The sequence below is a fragment of the Orbicella franksi genome, chromosome 1 (assembly GCF_964199315.1).
Source record: "Orbicella franksi chromosome 1, jaOrbFran1.1, whole genome shotgun sequence".
Lineage (NCBI taxonomy): Eukaryota > Metazoa > Cnidaria > Anthozoa > Scleractinia > Merulinidae > Orbicella > Orbicella franksi.
The window spans coordinates 7489276-7509866 of NC_138145.1; the positions used below are offsets into that span (position 1 = coordinate 7489276).

Here is a 20591-nt window from a genome sequence, read left to right on the forward strand (position 1 = left end):
CTAGAGCTCCTCCAGCGCTCTACAAACTCCACAATGCACCCATATTAAACTCGATTGACGCACATCTAAAAGCGCGCACGAAGCAGTTCTTTTATAGCGTTGCGACACCGTCCGATCAGATGTAATCGAGAAAAAAATTTGTTTGCAATGATGAAATCAAAGATATTCCTTTTATTTATAGCACAGATATGCAGAATCTCATTTCTCCAGTTTTGTTGGTATGTAACTCGCACACTTCATTTTATGGAGCACAGGCGTGCTAGGCTACTCAATGTCTACAACAGAATGGGTAGTGAGTAGCGTAGCCAATATGAGAACAGCATTCGTGATAGAACGCTAATGGATTTATACTAATGAGTGATAGTTGTGGAAGCACGCTATAGCGAAATTGATTGCAAAGAAGAAAGAATTTACGACCAAATTGATTCCCTTTATTTAACATCACGACATGAAATAGTTCGCGACAGCGCAGTCAATGCCACACAACCAGTTACCGTGAAAAATCAACCGCGTTTCATTAAATTATCATTATTATCTACGTCTACCATAATTTATTAGTTTACTATAACCAATCACCTATGTCAAAATTACCACAGAAATCGCCTATGTATCAAATATCTATAAAAATATATTACATCTCTTTAGCGCTTAATTAATGCTTACACAAATGGTTTGTTGTCATCAAAGTGACAATGAAAAACGCGACTCTGTTTAAGTACGATATACCATATTAATGTACAACATATATTTTGAAACATGTTATGATTAACAAATAAAGAAGCCTAAGCCGTGTATTACACTGATAAAACACGACGGGCATTTGAGAACACGAGGGAAATGTGTAGAAAACACTCGCCTGCGGCTCGTGTTTTCTACATTTCTCTAGTGTTCTCACATGTCTTTATGATATAGAGGTAATGTAACGAAAAACAATAAAACACGCTTTTTGTTTTATACTCTGATAAAACATCGGTTTTTGACCAATCAGAGTGCGCGCAGGGTCCTATCTATATTATAAAGTTGGATAATCCCGTATCATAAAAGAATTTTCTTCGACTTCACTTTCATCAACTATCGCCAGCATGCAGCTAAACGACCTGAAAGTAAGCAAAACGCCATGCCTAGTTCCTGTACGGCTTTTTTCCCGATCCGAGTCGAACAGTAACGTTTTTTTCACTCGGACCACGTAACCCCAAAACAATTGAACACGGCGAAATATCGAGGCCTGGGAACCAAACAACGTCTTGCCTACTTTGAACATGTTACGATCGTCGTTTGTTTTGTACTTCCAAACGGGCGAAAACTCTTATCAACTCTTGCGCCTCGGCTTATTAGATCAAACACGTTTATCCAGCAATTCTGGATGAAAATAAACCGCAGATTATGAGTCATTAAATTTGATACGAACGAAAGAGTCGATCCCGTGAGAGAAAGAACTCTTGTCACTTGGAGCTTTCGCTTCAAGCAGGATTAACTTGAAGTTTAGTTTTGTTCTGACATATCTCTCTCAAGATTTTACCCTGAAATAGTGCTAATCGTATTCAAAAACCGAGCCTAGAAGTTTACCGTGAGGTGAATCTACATTTTCTTATATATTATTTTTTTGGCTTGAATGTCGTTTGGATTCTAGGTATAAAATGTTTTCCGATGTGTATATTTGACTAATGTGCAGTGCGTAAAGCTTATTTACATACACGCAATCCCCTGATCGCGTTCCTGATTCCAGTTTCCAACCCTGTGCTTAATTAATACGTGGGCGAACTCTCGAGTTCGATGCAACCATCATTTTACTCTTTGTGCGATTGAACAGTAATTATTCCGCAGGCTTCTCTGCTGGCGCCCAGTAGCGTATTTATGGTTCCAAGGCGCTTCTAAGATACCGCGCTTTGTTGCATTTCCAGTAACTGTTGGTCGATGTTTTTTCTTCTTGCTTCGTTAAGAGCCAAGCGTTGTTGAAGACTGGCACGACTGCAAAAAGACAGAAAGAAAGAAAGAAAGAAAGAAAGAAATTCAGTTAGAACCAAAACAATAAAAAGAGATACAATGTGAAACAGTCAACATGTAGTGATCCTCGCTCGCCAAACTTGCGAGTCAAAATGAAGCCTGTAACTTTGTATCGTGTTTCAACATAGCCATAGACAGTCCTATTTAGATGTTTCATAGAAATTCAAAATGTCCACGAACTCACCATCTCTCAGGATCCAGCGAATCCTCATCGTTTCCTCGATCACGTGACATACCCAGTGACGCTTTCTTTCTCTCTAACTGTTCATGAAGGTTTTCATACAAACCGCTGACCTGCTCTTCGTGTTCATCGCTTATACCATTCTCGACTTCACCAGTTCTGTCGCGCTCTTCCTTCTGGGGCGGAGAAGGCTGCGTGCTGTTGAGGTCAGCGGTAGAGAGTGTGACGTCACCAGGTTGTGACGTGGAGGCGTTGAGAAGCAAGGGCAGGCTTTCTCGCGCCATCTCCATGTTAGCTTGCTTGAGGAGTCCCTCGAGTGTTTCCAAGCTTGACCTAACTTTTCTGCTGTGGTCTTGCGGGAGAGAATACGAATTCTGACTGCGTGACGAGTGATCTTGGCTCACATGAACAGATGGAATTTGAGGGTACGCGCGACTCTCTATCCTGTCTTGGGCGTTGAGATGACTGAACGTCACCAGCGTGCTGTTGGTCGACAAGTCATGAAGGTTTTGGTCCGAGCTGCTTTTCTTCATACCGCTGACCGAAGATTTGGACACGGTTCTTGGCGAGGTTACATGGCGCATGTGTGTGGCTGTTCTTGTACCTCTCGGAGTAACTCGCCCTGTCGAATCAAGCCGAGCACTTGAGCCGAATGTAGCCCGCTCGTATCCGGATACTTTGGCCTCCAGACGAGCGATCTGTGATGTGGAAACAACGACAGATACGAGTTAAAGTGACCCGTAAAACTTGAGAACTAGCCGACTTTGGCATTCTGTCTAAACTCACAACTACACAAATGGTGACGAACAACTTTAAACTTCGTGCAAACTTGAATTGTAATTTAAGAAATAAATTTAATTGCCTTTATTACCGTGCGATAAATCTAGTTGCCATGAAAAAAAACTTACTGTGGCTCAATTCAGGCGTTCGGTTTGTTAATGAGCAGCTCAAAGTATGGCAATTATAAAATACAAAATATCAACATTTTCAATATCTTTGTTTCTTCATAAACAAAACAACAAAACAAAATAGAACAAAAAAAAAAAGAAAGAAAACCTACGAGGTCTACACGCGCTGCTCCCCAGCTAACGAAACGCCTAAAGAGGCTTAACCAAAGGAAAACTTAAAACTACTCGGTGATAGTTTGTCTTCCTGGAGAAATGGTACATTTATTTGTTAAATTTCTGTCAACCAATGGTGGCCACAGAAAGAAGATGCTACTAAACCTTATCTTCAGCATTCTTTAAACTATTTGGAACAAAAACAATCATGCAAACAACCTTTAGTTATTACCTCAGCGTCCTTGATAACTAACATCTCGCTTGTCGCCTTCGCATCATCTTGGTACAACACGAGTTGAGAAGCCAAGCTTCTGTTATCCTCTACTAAAGTCGCATTTTGCTCCTGTGCCCGCGCTAAATCCTGGGCGCGTCGTCTGTCTTGTTCTTGCAATCTTTGAATCTCCAACCGATGGGCGGCGTCACTTTCGTCTTTCTGCGCGATTGCTTTGACGTGGTCTTCTTGTAAGCGTTGGACCTGACAAAGTGAAAGGAGAAGAGAGTTATTCAAAAATAGGACTGCTAAATCGTTGCCCCGTCATTTAAATGGGACTGCTTGTTCATTCTCACCTCTTGATCCTGAGTAGCCTGTTTCAGCTCGTGTTGTTGTTGTGCCTTCCTCATTTCCTGTACACATTTAGCTTCCGCCTGAGCCTCTCGTACCTGAGCCGCCCCAAGTTCCTTTGCAAGCCTGGAACAGTCTCCTTCCTTTGTGGTTAACAGGACATGCGCGTCATCAAGTTCATGGATTAGCTCCTGCTCAGTCCGCTGACATTTCAAGAGATCACGGCGGGCTTCCATCAGTTCTGCGTGCTACAGATAAGAAATTGTAAACAAATCTGATCATTAAAAATGTGAATCAATCACATTTACACAGAAATATACACATGGTGGACCAAAATACCAAACAGTTTTGTTTGCTGACATCGCTTCGCTGTGAAAAGTTTATTCATGTTTCAACACAAAACACTCGAAACCTACTTTCGTATATACATACAGAAAACCATGTGCTCAGAATTCACAACAAATTCCAAGATTTAAAATTCTATACGAATTATACTAGCAATTTTATGACAAAACTAACCTGATCAGATTTTGAGGTTTCGCTCGATCTTAAGTTATTAAATCGCTATGTTGGAAAAAATAACGAACGTTATGTTGATAGAGTCTCTTCTGCATGACATAGTCCTGAAATTTGTCTTTCCCGTCACTATCCCTTTGCACTTTAGACTAGTTCATTACATAGGAATAAAGTTGTTCGGTAAAAGGTAGCGATACCGTGTTCTGAAGTTGTTCTCGCGCCAAGCGCAGTTCTTGACTCGTCTCGTCAGAATCTTCACGCCTCTTCTGCAACTTGTTGATCTCCTAAAAACCCAAAGGAAACAGTTAGCAGAAAAAAAGTTGACCTCACTTGCCTATTCAAATTTGTTCCGCATTTGGATGTCGGTCTCAAAGCGCTTCTGTTGAGTCGCAGTTGAGTTTCAAAGGTAATTGAACAATCGCTTTGGTTTAAGGTTTGTCAAGTTAAAAACTTGTAGACTGTGCCATAACCAATCAGAGAATATAAATTTTTGAACCGATAAGAAGCAAAACCAAAGCTAGCCAGTACCGAAACCAAGCCTGACTTGGCTTACACGAGTTTTCGCGCTTGGTAACAGTGTTGTCCTCGGCTCTGGAAATTACGTAGGGGCCAATTACTGTTTTCACAGGCGGGTTTTTCTTCTGGTTTTTCGATGTTTTAATGCGTTATTGAAATTTAGCCAGCTGCTGAGAAAATTTAAAAATTCAAACCAAATTCTTACTCTCTCAAACTCCGCCACCTGCGAGGCGCGCTTCTTCAGCTCTTGCTGCTGTTGTTTAACCGTTTTCTCTAAATGTTCAATTCTGGTTCTCTTCTGCTTCTCTTGCTCTTGATTCTGGTCTCGTTTGGCTTTCAGTTCAGCAATCTGTCGAGGAAATGAACAAAACATACTTCTCAGTAAAAACTTCAATAACACAACAGTGTACAACAAAATGCACTCTCGAAGTCAAAAGGGCTAGTGATTTGATTCTGAACGAGTGGTTTTCACTGAGTCTTCACTACCTCATCGTTTTTATGATAAAACCTGTTCTATGCTAGTGACAGCACGTTTGATAATACGAGAAAGAATGGTTTGTTGCGCGTGTTATTTACCTCCACAGCTCTCTCGCTGAGTTCGTATCGAGCCTGGTTGAGCGCATGCTCTAAAGTGATGACCTTCTGTTGCAGTTCACTCTTGTGTTCCTTCATGGTCATATCCAGCTGGGTAACCTGGCAACCCCCCAAAAAGAGTTAGTGGCGACGTAAACAAAGGGATTGAAATATTTTGGACATTGCTTTTAGTCTGTCAGACCACGTCAACGTCCGCGTTAACTTAAAAGACTGCTTTCAAAAGCTCGTCTCCCAAAGGTTTGTTTCTTATACCAGGTTTTAGGGCCAAGAAATATGAGCAGTTTCTTCTATCTGACACGCGACAACGTTGCTTTGCAAGTTGGAAAGCGCCCCTTCGAGAGGTAAAAACGACTTCAACTTTGTGTACAATGTGGCCACAACTTGCAACAAGAATGGTAATACATCCCACAATCCTCTTCAACATGCAATGCAACATTGTTGCACGATTAGCTGGAAGCCACAATAGTCCGTTTCATTCAGCTTAGTCCAGAACAATTCTGTCATTTTGAACCGTATTCTGAAGATGAAAATCACATTCTCCGCAGCTATTTTCACACGTTTTGGACAAGTCCTCTAGAGAGAAGAGATTTAATTAATTGGTAACTGCTGAAGATAAAAGAAAAGCCTTTAAGTTTTCACCGATGCGAGTTAACTTCGGGAAGAAACAACAAAGTTGCCTAAAATGTTAGAAGCGTGTTAAGCTATCAGTGTCGTTCCTCACCTGTGCTGCTTTCTGTTTCAGTTCCCACTGTCTTTCCTTGAGTGCTTTGTCAAGTTCCACCACTTTGCTTTCCTTCTCTTTTAAGTTCTTGTCCTTCTGTTGCAGTTCTTCCATGCTCTCGTTCAACATTTTGTCCAGTTCCTCAACTTTCTTTCCTTTCTCCTGTACTTCCTTCTGACTCGTCTGCAACACGTCTTGCAGAGATTTCAGCTGTGAGATCGTATCTTGCAACTCGGTTTGGATTTTATTCACCTGAAGGAGAAAGAGCTGGGTCACGGATTTTTAACAATTATGTCACGCGGTCACGGATTTTTAACGGCGATTGTGTGACGCTTTTTGATGAGATTTTGTCATGCAATGTTTCTCTGTCTTTCTCTCTTCATTTCTACGCCCCTTGGCTGTCGTTTTAAAATCATATCTGACACCAAGAAATTGGTTTCAAAGTGGCTAATAAATGGGAGGTCTCCTTTCATACCTTGAGTACTGATAACAACAATCCTCAAAATTAATAACTTTCTCTCCTCCTAAGCAAAATTTGGTATTTGCAACCCTCCTTCTTTCTCAACTAGGGAAAGTATACAGCAAGACCTTCATCAATGTAAACACCAAAGGGCAGTTTTAAATAAGTCTTATGAAGGCACACCTCAGTATCTAGCTGCGAATTTTGTTCCGTCATTTCTGAATATTCGCTCTCCGTTTGACGCAACCTCTCTTCCAGTTCCCCGTTTTTCTTTGTCATATCGGACAGCTGCTTCCGCGTTTCTTTGAGGGCCTGGTCCAGAGTCTGTGCTTGCGCGGTCTTTTTGTCGCACTGGGTTCTAGATTGCTGTAAAAGCTGTTCCAATTCAACAATACTCGCTGAACTGTGTTTCATGTCTTTATGAACTTCCCTCAACGTTGAGTTCAGTTCGTTAATTTGTCGAGTTCTTTCGTCAATATCGTCTTTGGCTCCTTGAAGCCTTTGTTGTAATTCGCTGCACTCCATTTGCGATGTGTTTCGTTCACGATTCATTTCTTCTTCAAGAATAGCTACTTGTTGTTGAAGATGAGAGCGTGACTCTTCCAAGTCACGCATTCTCTCCTGTTCCTTTTTCAACGCGTTCTGTTGATCTGCGACTATGCCTTCCAGCTGAACAATCTGTTCGTTTTTCTGATGTAAGTCTGACAAAGTCTGCTGTAATGCCTTTTCCAATTTGGATATCTAAGAAATATTCAACAACGACAGAGTAAGAAACGCCGGCCTTTATTTGCAGCAAGTGTATGTTTATCGAAATGTTGTTTTCGGTTTTCTTTCTCTTTATTCTCCTTATAAATTACGCAATGTAGTATAGGGCTGTTTTCACTTGAGAGTCGACATCTGCTTTGATTTTGTATTACTATGATAAGCTATTCGCTTAAATACTTGCAAGTTTTTCTCATCCAATCAGAAGTAAAACCAAACTGACCAATCGTAACTTACTCGTTTTCCCGCGCTTTGCGTAAGCTACATGTATTTGTTTTGAAATCTAATTGGTTCACTGGATCAATTGTCTCCGTCCTTTGTGATTCGCCAGAGTCATTACTTTGCTTCTGGTCTCACGACACTCAATAGCCCATTTCGCGGTGAACATTTTTCACTTGCATTACAATGTAATCCAACGTGAATGCGGGGTAATATTTCGGGCAGAAACTGCAAAATTGGCCGAAGTTGCTTCACATACTGTACATGCTCGATTATGTTCTAATGTAAAGAGAACATTTAACCGCGAAAGGGCTATTGAAATAAAACCCCGCTATTTTGGTTGTCTTTCAAATTTTGTTATTATGCATCTCACCTCCAGTCTCCGCTCTTCCAGCTCCTGCTCATGCGCGTCGCGGGCTTCCTTTAACTGACCAATGTACATCTCAATCTCCTTGTGACACTCCGCCAGTGACACCTCCATCTTTCTGACCTGTTGCGTGGCCTTGTCAGCCTGCTCTTCCAGTTTTTCCAGTTTTTGGCCATGTTGAGCCGATTGCGTGTCTCGTGTTTCGATTTCTTGTTTTTGTTCTTTGAGAGCTCGTTCCATTTGGTCAGCAACTGACTTTTTGAGATTAAGCTCTTGGCGAGAGGCTGCAACAGAAAGTAAACGATATAGCAATCTAATACAATTGCCAAATTGCATGAAGACGTAGAAAGCATGGTTTGTACTGCTAAGAAATCATCTTTGTTCGTTATGTTAGAGAGATTTCATCAAAGACTTCATCATGAAATAATCCTTTCACTTGTCCCCTTCAAGTCAGTTCCTTACCAAAATTAATAACAAGTCAAATAAAGTGTTTTCAACTGCCTTTCCCCTCTACAAAGTTTAATTGACATTGTCTACCAAATGAACGTTTTTTTGAAGCCCTTATAAATGCTAAATGGGAACTTCGAACGTTATTGTACCTGCCAAGGACGTTTCCAGGTGAGCTACGATAGCGTTTTTCTCTTCAAATGTTCTCTGCAACTGAAATGGGGAAAAGAAACTTCAGTAAATCAACGTTGTTACTTAAGCGATGTTTACATGGGGATACCCAAACAGGCACGAATTATTTTCAGTTATTATTACGTTCTTACTTCATGAACGTAACAAACGCGGCTATTGTTTATGTGTGTAAGTCATGTGCTGAAACTGAACTAAAGAAATAAAAAATGTAGCGCTGTTTATCGCATAGCGGCCTGATCCAAACACGCGAAGGTTCGAGAAAAGCTTCAAAGCTTTCTTTACAAATTTATTTTATAAAATATCGCAAATAACAAATAACATTTAAAACGGCTCGAGATCCATATCTCCTGTTCAACAGGACTCTTAGTTTAGGGCTGGCTACTTTTCACTTGCGGAATCACAAGCACAGGAATAAGAAGACCGAATCAAAGTCACACCACTCTGGGAATCACCGTGACACATGCATAAGCTAAAACAAAAGTAGAACAAGTGTTCTCCAATACTCCAGACCATATGTTTTCCTACTAGCTAATGCATATGGTTACACTTGTTCTTGGAGGGAGGCACTTGTTCTTAGGGAGGAAGCGTGGCCGAGTGGTTTAGGGCACTGCATGTGAAATCTGGAGGTCCCTGGTTCAAATCCTCCACCCTACTGCTATCTGGATTTGTTCTCGGTAGTCCCGAGTTCAACCCCTCGACTGCGTTGTGTAAATAGCCAACTGGTCAGCCTCCCACCAGTTGGGATTCTTAATAGTTTATTTTCTATTTGCAATATTTCGTTACTTATTTACAGTGTCCCAATTAGCACAATAGTGCTAAATACATTCGACACTTAAATAAAGTTGTTGTTGGTGTCGTTGTTGTTATTATTATTATTATTATTATTATTATTATTATTATTATTATTATTATTATTATTGTTATTGCGCTCAAACTAGCCTTGACCTATACGCGGACTGATCTAAGCCCGCTTTTACAGCAGACTTCATAATTCTCCTTTTCCTTACCTCCTCTATCTGTCTCTGTAGTTCGTGACACTGTTCACCGTGTAACGCTTTCACTCTGTCCACAAGTGATGCCGATTCCTTCAGTTCTATTTCCTTGGCTTCCAGTGCTCCTTCCAACTCTCCATTGCGCCGGGTCCTGGACTCTAGCTCTTCTTGAAGCTCTTTAAGTTTTGCTTCATGTAAACCTGATTCTGATGTCCTGTCAGTCAGCTGTTTCTCGATGCTACCTAAGCGTGACGTCGCCTGCCGTACCTTAGAAAGTAAAAAGAATTAACAAAGCTAACCTAGTACCACCTTTAAACGCATATGCATAGTGCGAAACCATGTACAGTGTTTGAGTGATTTAATTCTCCTGTATTCCTTAACAATATTTCTTACCTCTCGCTGTAGAATGCCATTTTCTGAAATCTTTTCTTCCAGTTCGTTCTGTAAATCGACCACCTTGAGATTTCTCTGACCGAGCTTACTTTCCAGTGACGCAATTTGCGCCATTTTGTCCGCCAGCCGTTCCTCTAGTTGTACAGTTTGTGTGGAGTGACGCGCCAGCTCATCCTCTAAGCGTGTAATGATCTGTTCTAGTTCCTGCTGCTTGCGATCACCAATCCGACTGCGTTCAACGATGGCAGACAGCTCTGTCCTTAAGCCGTCCATAACCCCACCATCGCCGGCTAAACCTGAGGAAAAAATTGCGCACACGAGAAATCAAAACACAAAAATGATAAAAATAGGCCTCTGGGTCGTTTTGTCATTTATCCCTGGGATAAACAGTCAAAAACTATGAATCTGGAATAAACATGGCTACTTTTAATGGCTCTCTGTCCAGCGCATCCGGAGAAATTTGCGGCGCAAACATTTTTGGTGATAAATCGAACACATGACGCTACTCGCAAGCCAAGTACTTGGTCACCATGCTCGGAAGGCATTTGTTTCTGGATTCAGTACTGAAGTGAAAGGGATGAAATCCCTCCAGTCCCCCCCCCCCCCCCCCCCACAAAAAAAAGTCTGCCCAAAACACCTTGCAAATCAGAATACCTAAAGTTTGTTGTAAGCTAAGCCGTCAAGTGTCGATTACCCAGGCTAAAAGGGAAACTTAAGCTCAAAGATGCTAAGATATTGCAGGAAGAAGATGACTCCATAATAACTGCCAAATTATCCCCACCACACCTAAGAACAAGCTTATTACTCACCCGCTATGTGTTTCTGCTGAGCGGCTGCCCGCGCTACGGCAGTAGCCTGTAGTTTCTGAATCTCGGCTTCTTTCATCGCCAGTTTGAGCTTGAGATCAGCAATGACCGCCCGCGCTGTCCCACCGCTGCCCGTCACGTGATCACGCTCGTTTTCTACGTCATCGTGTATATAGCTGCCCATGTTTCGTGGACTGATGCTGTTATAACCGTCGATAGTCTGGGTGCTACTACAGATGCCGCTATCGCTGGTCTGAAGATAGAAAACGGTCAAATATTGTTGAATCACGAGAAGAATTTTATCGCATGTTTTCGATCATTTTACTCTTACATGTATCGTGTAAACGAAATATATGGCTGTGCATTTCATCGTAGATGAACAACAGAAGCAGAGAAGCCATAAAAACACTAGTAACGGTTCCTTAATGGAGTATAAAACAAATACGTGTATGAGACAGCAAGCGAAATAGAGAAAAAAGAATATTGATCAGCCGCTTATCACCAGTTCTTTTCTATGCAAGCTGAGATAAGGAACAGGAAACACATTCTAATTCCTCCGGTAGGCCACGTTTTTGTTCCGTTCTCGATTTAGACACAAGGTACTATGTGACAGCGCATATTACGTAAAGGGACGGCTATGAAGCAGCAAGTAGGCGGATCTTGAAATACTCATATCTCGTTCATATATCGAACAAAATGAAATTCTAAGCATGTCAGAACACGCTATCATTTTTAACACCGGTCTATACATCACAGCAAACCCTAAAAAGGTGTGACGTAACCGTTCTAAAAACACTCACAGAAGGCGTGGCAATCACGTGTTCCTTCATGCTCTGTTCCTGAACCTGATGAACCAGTTCTTCAAGTCGTGCCATGTGAAGTTTGGTCTCCTCAATCTCCCGCTGGTATTGGATGATTTTCTCTCGTTGTTTCTCCACAGTACTTTGTAGTTCTCCCTGGTCCTTCAATAACAGTTCATTTTTTCTAAGTTCGTTTTCAATTCGGCCAATTTTTTGGCTCTGGCGTGAAATAGTCGCTCGTAAACTGGTATTTTCGTGTTGTATAGATGTCTGGCTGTCTTCTTTGGCAGTTCCTTCGGCTTGGAGAAGTCTGCAGTAGAAGAAAATGCTTCGCTTACAGTGAACTGTAAATCGAATGTGTATACGCATATTTAGCTACAGGATTTGCGAAACCTTAATTCGTCCAACAAAATTTGTCTCTGTTTAGCACCGAAAAAAACAAGTTTTGGGCGATAAGTGTTTAAGACGATTTCGAAAAGATTGCTCAAGTTTAATTTATAGTATTCAAGCTCTAAAACCGTTTCCATGAACGTTTATTCTAACCTATCAGTCAGAGACTGCCACTCGTGGTATAAAGAACATAAATAGGATACAATTTAATTTCAGTCTATACATTTGATGATCTAACCTGATCTCTTCCTGAAGGTCCGTCATTCGCTCTTGTAACGTGGCCTCTCTCTCCAACAGCTCATCTTTTTCCCGCTGGGACTGGGAACTAACCTCCTTCCAGTGCCTCTCGCGGTCTGAAAGCTGTAGTGATGGCAAATACAAGAACCGTTATCAAGACGAAACACCGCGTAAAACTGGTAACACTCCGCCCTCGACATCCGAGGAAGAGTAACAAAAGTCGCACCCTCAATGAACCACCACAATCTCCCAGTCTGACTTGCGCTAGATCCAGGAGTAGGCCCACGAATAGGAAAAAAAACTGAAAAATGTGTTAGATTGTTAATACTTTAACGAACGACCTTTGTCTTACAACTTAGTTTTTTAAAACAATTCAAACGAATCTGTCAAATTTGTAGCTATCATTTAAGATTCATCCTCAAGTTGTATTACCAATCCTGCTATTACCTTATTACATGAAATTTTCGCGACACGTTAATTTCGCGATTTTGCGAAAATTTTGCATTTTGACACACTTTCATTTCGCGTTTTTGAGTGAGACACACTATATTTCTTTGTCAATGTTATTTAAGATGTCCCTGAATTTGATCAAACAACTTAATCAACAACGTCCAAATAAACAGAAACGCAACTGATTATGTAAACAGTAACAAGAAAGATGTTCTCACAGTGTCTACAAGGCAATTGAAAGGTTTAAGCAACTAGTGGAACAGCATTACAAGGAGTCAGTTAATGGACAGTTTGAGGATTGTACAAAAGAAGTGCTACCTGGAGCGGAGACGGAAAGCGGTTGTGATGAAGAGGACCAGAAAATTACCACAGAATAGTTCAAAATGATTGTTATAAACGTGTGCAATGGTAATAAAGTCGCTTTTTTAATTATTGACGTAATGATTATGTGAGTCACTTAATTTTCGCATCATGTTAATTTCGCGACATTTAATTTTCGCGTCACTTAAATTTCGCGATATTTTTTAAATCGCGAAATTAACGTGTCGCGAAAATTTCATGTAATAAGGTACCTGTTTCCTAAGTGATTTGATCGAGGTATCTTGTTCTGCAACTTTCTCCGAGAGCTCCTCAATATTTCTCAAAGCTTCCTCGAGATGATCTTCTGCCCTGTTGACAAATTAACAATAAACCAAACGATGGGATTTTAAATGTTATTAAAACAAAATTTACTTTTCTTTGAGGTCTTAGTGTATGAGACATTCTGTATGTTGATGCTTTTCTGTCACAAACTGAATAGTTTAGTGCTCAGAAAACTTGGCAGACCCCTCTGAAATTTTCTGACAAAGTGCAGTAACTGTTCCAGAAAATATCCATACTCCTCCACAGAAGGGATTGGAATTTCTTGGGGGTGAGGGTGGGGGGCTGTAAGACCAAAACATTTAAAGAAATGTGTGAAGCTTAACTTAAATTTCAAGAGGGGTGGGGTGAGGGGTCTTAGAAAAAAAATCCTTCCATGGGGGAGGTATGGATATTTTTCTGGAATTACTCAATGCAGGCATGTCATTAGCCTATAGGCAGATGTCCTTTAGGAATACGTCATGGCCCTAAAGAAAGTTTGTATATAGAGGGCTACACTGTATTCTGTTGTACCTCTATTAGTTTAAAGTAAGGAGAAATGACTTGGTGCCTAAGGTTTTATTGTAATCTTGTTTTTGTACCTCTTCCTCAGCTTGGCTTCCTCTCTCAGTTCATTTTCAGCTATAGTTGACGATTCAAGCACACTTCTCAGTTCTTCTGTTTTGGATTGAAGCTCTTCCCTGCAGTCTCGCAATGTTTGCTCTGCAAATCTAGTGAACAGAAAAATATCACGATAACTTATTACATTATAACATGTATGCACAGCACTTCTCTTATCAGTTATCACAATTACATTGATCAAATTACCTTCGGGCTAAAAGTAAATGATAGCTTTCTTTGACCTTCTTTCTCTTTAGTTTGTTTGTTTGGGGGAGGGACATTAGGGGAAATCACTTTTAGAAATTTACAAAACTGTCCAATTTTCCCGAGCAAAAACGCTAAATGTTGGTTATTGAATGATAGGCCCGCAATAAGTGTAAAATGCTACTGCCAAATCTGTACATAACCCTTTGCAGATGGTGTGAGTTTATCATCATCATATTTGCCACGACTGTTGTATTTGAGATACATATATCTTATCAGATGTTTTGGTGTGCAGTATCACTGTATATTTTTACGAGTTGTGCGGTTATTTTGACAAGCCCGTAGGGCAAGTCAAAATACAAACAATGAGTAAAAATATACAGTGATACTACACACCGAAACCTCTAATAAGTGATTTATTATCCAAAGATTTCTTGTCCCAAAATTCTGACTTGCCAAGTTCTTTAACCTTTCACATGGCCAGGAGGAATGAGACGAGTACAAATATTGAGTGATATTTGTACTCGTTCTGCGGGTTATTTGTACTCTACGAAGCAGAGTTGGATAATAAATGTATATACCGGGGACACGACAGAAGAGACATCAACATACCTCACAGCATCCTCTTGTGACGCTAAGTCTGACTCCAGACTCACTATCCTGTCTTCCATTGGAGGAAGTCTTTTTCGTTCAACTTCCAATTCTTGACCAAGAATTTTCACCTAAAATGTTAAACAAAGTTAACTACCATACTTTGAGAATATCATATTAAACGGTTATTGCATTCAAGACTACCATGTGAAAAGAAAAGGCTAATGCAGCATGCTAGTTCAAATTATGACAGCATTACATTAACTAGTTTAAAAGTGAATTGTTCAGATGTAACAGATTCTTTAGGCAGATCAGACAACTGTTTTAATACCTTGTTTCTAGCCTGATGCAAATCATAGCTAAGATTCTCAAGTTCTGTCATGAGCTTGTGATTCTGGTTGACAAGTTGAGAATTTTCCTCGCGCTGTCTGGAAAGTCTTTTAATCATCGTGTCATGGTCGTAGTCACTAGCACTTCCAAAAGAACGATTATCCAGCTGTAACAGAGAAGAATGACAGCAATTTATTAAAGTGAAAAGGCACAGAATATCAAGGAACAGTTTTGTTAAATTGAGGTTTAACTGAGTGTACAGAGATAGGTAAGGGCAAAGCCATGCTTGTAGCAAATTGGTCTATGCTGCCAGTGCCATATTCCAGTTTCCACAGGATAATGCAGCTACAAAGTAAGAAAATTTCTACAACTCACCTCCTCAAAGAGAACATGCATGTTCATTTATTCATAGTTAAAACTTTACAACATACCCTTTCTGGAACAAGGTATAAATGAAATTTGGTTTAAACATACCTTTTTCATTTATACTGTATAATACACTTAACATGTAAGAGGGATTACAGCTTGGAACTGAAAATTGATCAAAAAGCAAACATCACACAGTCATGTACCTCTTGGTCCCTAGGGGACAAGTGAGTGGATCCAGTTCTGAGGTCTGGAAATGATGACCTGAGGGGCTGGGAAGAACTGATCAATGGCGTTCCTCTGCGGCCCCTTGAGGAAAGATTTGGCTCTGAGCCAGCTGGGGTAAGGTCAGCCAAGGTCAACACTTGACCAGCAGCACTTTCTGGAGATGAAGAATAACTTCTTCTTGGGCCATTTAAGCTAAGAAAAATTGCAAAACATTTCTGGTTGAAATCATCTTGATTGGCAGCGTTGAATAGGATGTTCAATAAGTTTCAGATGTATAGACTGGTAGTTTTCAGCTCTGACCAGAGTTATTGTGTCATGAACTTACATAGAAGTAGGCTCACACAGCGTAGCTAACTATTTAACAATTAGACCCGTAGCCCTTGTGGGCAATAGCGCATGAGGTGAAGCCGAATGGGCCATTGACCCGTGGCCCTTGAGGGCGAAGGGTCTAATTGTTTTAGTATCACCCAACTAGTCTGACAGAAAAAGGCAATAATAAAGTTAGCAAATGCAAGTTGACGAAATATTTATTTGGGCATAATACGAAAGAAAGCATCACGCTCGATTGCGCCTATTTCGCTACTTGACGACTATTACTAATAGTCCTCTAGTAGTGTAGCCAATTAAAATGCAGGATTTGCATTAGAGCGGTTTTCAATTGAGTGTCGTAAAACCAAAACCAAACCAATTACTTACCAATTAGACTACTCAGCCAATCTCAAACCATAGTAAAACCAAAACCAAAACCAAAGTAATTGTCTAATTACTTTCGACACTCAAATGAAAACCACTCTAGTCCACTAGTTGGGTGATCCTAAAACCTATTAGCTGGGCAACTGATAAAATCCTGGGAATCCTCTTGTGTTGAAAAAGCATCCCATCCAGAGGTAATAGCAACACTCCCAGCTTACTACCTGCTCCATGATACCCAATTTCGGCAAGTACATGGATATCTCCGATGCAACCTTATATGTACCTTAATTTCAAAAATATTGTACTGGTATAGGAGTGACATTTCATGTCTGGAAGCAGAAAATATTTTTTAAATTATCAGTTCAGTCAGGGTTTGACATCTCCAGCATCCCAGTAGTGGAGATGGTAGTGTTGTAAGTACGAGTTGGCTTAAACAGGGTAAAGATTTACATGAAGTTATAGATCAGCTGTCTGTGTGATGCAGATCCCAGTTGTTCAAAGGGTGGATAACACTATCCACCATATAAATTGTTATACAATGGATAAGTGTTAGCAAAACAAACTATGCTATCTACTGGATAGTGATTTATGCACAGTTGACAGCGTTATTCACCCTTTGAACAACTTAGGCCAGATGTGTTTCAGTACATTTTACAGTAGTGTTGGGATTCTCTGAAGCCATCTTGATAATTTCAAGTTACAAGCCACTCACCTTAAGTCTTCAGCACTTGGGCGGAAGTTTCGATCAGCTGTGTCAGCTCTGGTTTCATAGGAAGTCTGTTTTTGAGGGGCTGGTCGTGGTTTTCTACTCAGAAAAAAAGAAAGCAGAACTACGCATTCAAATAGTGGAATATTTTTATACTCCATACTTCTATATCTTGCACTTCGGTATCTTGAACTCCTCAATATCTCAAACTTAAGGACGTTCACACAAAAATTTTCCAGTCCATAAATTTTTTTAAGTTTTTACTGCAGTCAGATAATGAGTTCTTGTGTCAGAAATGCAAAAACAAATTGGGGGTCACTGACTTCCTTTCAGAGGTAAAGCGTGTGGAAAACTACCCTGATTTTGAAAAATTGGCACACGTAATTCAGCATGGTCTACAGGGCTTTATAGTTAAAAATATCGAAGGCGAGTCAACGGAGGCAAACCATCCTAGTCATATTTTCTAGAAGTGGGTCTGTTGCATAAATAATACCAAATGTTGTCAATGTTTTTATTTAACTTGACCCTTCAAGAGGCATTTGAAACTGCCACACAGATAAACGAAGTGCTAAAAAGAATGGAGGTGCAATTTGGTGCATGGTGCATTTTGCAAAAAATTCAAACTTCTAATTGACAGATTTTCTTCATTTTTTCACTAAACCTAGAAAATTGGTAGAGAAAATAATCCATCAATAGAAAAATAGGGGTCACCGAACGTCCAAGATCGTTAAATCCAGGTAAAGCTATAGCAACAGCCATCTGCCCTATAGCACGTGCTTGATGCATGACGTGGAATGTGCGTTCACAGTAAGAACGTGCAGAAACAATTGGTGCGAATGTCCTTAAAACATTTTCACTTGAATAAGCTTTTTCAGTCATGTACTATTGGCTTTTTTAACTCCTGACATCTATGTTAAGTTTAAGAGCTCAAAATAACAGGGTTTAACTGTAACAATCATTCCCTAAATTTGAATTTAGCTAGTTATGGGCAGACAAATATTTTTTGAGGGGTTTGGGGGTTGGGCAATTTTCTAGGGCATGAAACTTTTTTCTCACTCTAAGATTGTGTATAATTTTTTTGGTGGGCAATAGCTTGTGCAATAACATTTTTTTAAAATTAAAAATCAGTTGAGAATGAACTTGCTTGATTTTTTCGTCATGGCTCCCCTTTCACAACAATTTTACAGCATTTTGCTGTGCAGGATTTTTTTTGTGAAAATTGCCCAACTTTCTCCTCAAAAAATAGTGGCACATTACATACGGGTAACTTGTTTTTACATGTAACTGGACCACTCACATTCTAATGAATTGCACGTAAGTAGCTCAGTTTGTGGAGTTGTGAATCATAACAATTGTACGCACTACACTTAAAAGGGAAGACGTCACGAGATGAAAGACGAAACCATTACCTTTCAGGCATGCATTAATATATTAAGGTCAATTAAATAAACCATTTAAAGAAAATTATCACATACACCATGTAATTTTATATCTACTAAAATGTATTGAAGAGAAAGAAGAAAAACTATAAAATAATCAGGGTTATGCAACAAGAGCTGGCTTTCTAGAGAAGGCAAATACTTTACGATTACTGTTAAAATATGTTCAAATGTCCAAACATGTTAACTAAACATCTGGCCCTGTGTTTCACACGACTTGTCTACAAAAATAATCCAAAGTCTTGTAAGCTAAGATTACGGAAGATTCCTCAGTAAACCAACTTAATTGCGTATATTAGGGCGATTAATCATCGAAAGGCTGTCATTGACGAGAAAACACTCTCTAGTTTCTAAAAACAGGAAAAAGTGCGGCCTTGGTTACGACACATCAACGTGGAACGCGCGCAAAAAATGTACCTGGTCCCGACGCTGAAAATTCTTCCGTCAAATGAAACCTGGCTATATTTTGGCGATCAAATACAAAGCATGGAGTTAAACTGTTGTTCAGAGTTTAGTGAAAAATATTCAGAACGTTTTAATTCCGAATAAAGTCGAAACCCGTGTAACAAGCGTTGTTTACACTGTACTGATTATCCTTAGAAACTTCTAAGCTCTTGTAAATACAAGAAACTCACTCGCGCACGAACCCATAACAAGGAAGGCCAACGTAAGGTTATTATCTCAAAAAACAGCAAAAAGAGCTTAAACGGAAGATCACTGGAGCAGTTCATACTTTCGCTGTGTGCTTACTTTTGGCACAAATGTAATTTCCCGTGGTGTTATCATTTTGCAATCACAACTCTAGTGATCAAAACCAGTCACAACACCACGATCTTCCAATTGTGACTGCCAGTAGGACGTCCTAAATAAGAAATAACTGAACTTACGGTGAGGAGGAACATCTGTACGGTTACTAGAGACTTATAAATAAACTTTTTGCTGTATCTATAGTTAAACTATCCCTGTTTTAGCCGAAGCTTCTACAAAATTTTCGAAAATCTTACCCGTTCGTTGCATGTGGCGGATTCAAACTTTGAAGGGACTGCTCAGTCTGAAGTAATCTTCGTCTCAAATCATAACAATCTCGCATCAACGGATCGTCCTCGACGCCAGATTTAACACTGGTGCTCACACTGCTACTTGCACTCGACCTACGACTCATCTTTCAAGCTTTCTCCTCCATAAATACATGATAACGAAATTAGCTATTTGCCGTGCAGTGATTTAGAGGTGACAAGATCGCAATGGACGCGATCAGTTGGCGTCACTATATAGCACCAGCAACTTCAAAGTTGCACCACTGACATTTCCCCCCTCCTTAATGATCCTGACAATTTTCCACACAGTAGCAGCAGAGTTAGTCTTTCTTTCTCTCTCTATAAACTCCTCAAAGATCTATTTTGGCGTTCGATCGAAGCAAAATTTGAAATTCGTCCCGAGTCTCTGTTGACACATGCAACGAAAAACCGCCGCGGCAGTTGAATGGGTTACAAAAGTCCCCGTGATTTCCATCAGCCAATCAGAACGTCGCACTGTAATTAACTAACCAATCAACTAACAGTGACTAACAGTGAGTACAAAGCTTCACGCTTCATTACCCCAGGACAAAACGACGCAAGCCGCTTTGTCTGAAACTTTTCCAAAAGTTTTAATGATCTTTGTTGAATTTATCTCGCTCGGAAAACGGCGTCGAAATCTCTATTGCGCTGTAAAGCAAGTTGATGAAAAATATTAATGTCATTTATCTTTTTCAATAGAGCTTTGTTCACCATCCGATCTTTTCAAATCGACTCTCATCTCGTTCGGTTTTACATTCGATTCACTGTCGGTTTTGAAACATGGTGGTTTGCCGTCATTTGATTAAAAGCTATTGAGTTTGAAGGATTTTAACCGAGCTACTTCCAGAGATAGTTATGAGAAAGGGGCTGTTTAAACTACAACTTGGAATGTACTTTTAATTCTGAACACAGGAAGTGCTAATTTGCCTCTTATCAGAAATAAAGATTTGAAAGATGAAAGTGTCAAAATTGAATGACATAAAAAGAACTGTTAGGTACACAGGTGCCCTGTTCTCACAAATGAACTCCCAAAGTACAATAATAAGTCGCTTTTGCTTTCCCTTTTT

At 40.0% G+C, this 20591-nt stretch overlaps 1 protein-coding gene across 1 annotated transcript; it reads right to left on the reverse strand.

The window, feature by feature from the left end:
• Positions 1-891: 891 nt before the first annotated feature.
• Positions 892-20057, reverse strand: LOC145487197 (uncharacterized). The gene is made up of 23 exons (XM_081465927.1): positions 19471-20057; positions 17034-17126; positions 15607-15820; positions 15036-15200; positions 14726-14835; positions 13891-14019; positions 13243-13339; positions 12222-12343; positions 11594-11903; positions 10797-11046; positions 9988-10283; positions 9610-9861; positions 8563-8623; positions 7970-8247; positions 6799-7356; positions 6156-6407; positions 5417-5533; positions 5046-5189; positions 4522-4608; positions 3814-4056; positions 3479-3721; positions 2189-2883; positions 892-1968 (listed from the first exon to the last, which is right to left on the reverse strand). Exons 1-23 carry the CDS (start codon positions 19626-19628, stop codon positions 1872-1874), a joined length of 4971 nt encoding a protein of 1656 aa, XP_081322053.1. The 5' UTR covers positions 19629-20057; the 3' UTR covers positions 892-1871.
• Between the last annotated feature and the right edge of the window lie 534 nt (positions 20058-20591).

Coding starts and splice junctions, on each gene's coding strand:
- LOC145487197 (XM_081465927.1), bottom strand. CDS start 19,628: ATGAGTCGTAGGTCGAGTGCAAGTAGCAGTGTGAGCACCAGTGTTAAA. Junction 12,344..13,242: donor TCAAATCACTTAGGAAACAG/GTACCTTATTAC, acceptor CCATCACTACAG/CTTTCAGACCGCGAGAGGCA. Junction 9,862..9,987: donor ATGGCATTCTACAGCGAGAG/GTAAGAAATATT, acceptor TTACTTTCTAAG/GTACGGCAGGCGACGTCACG.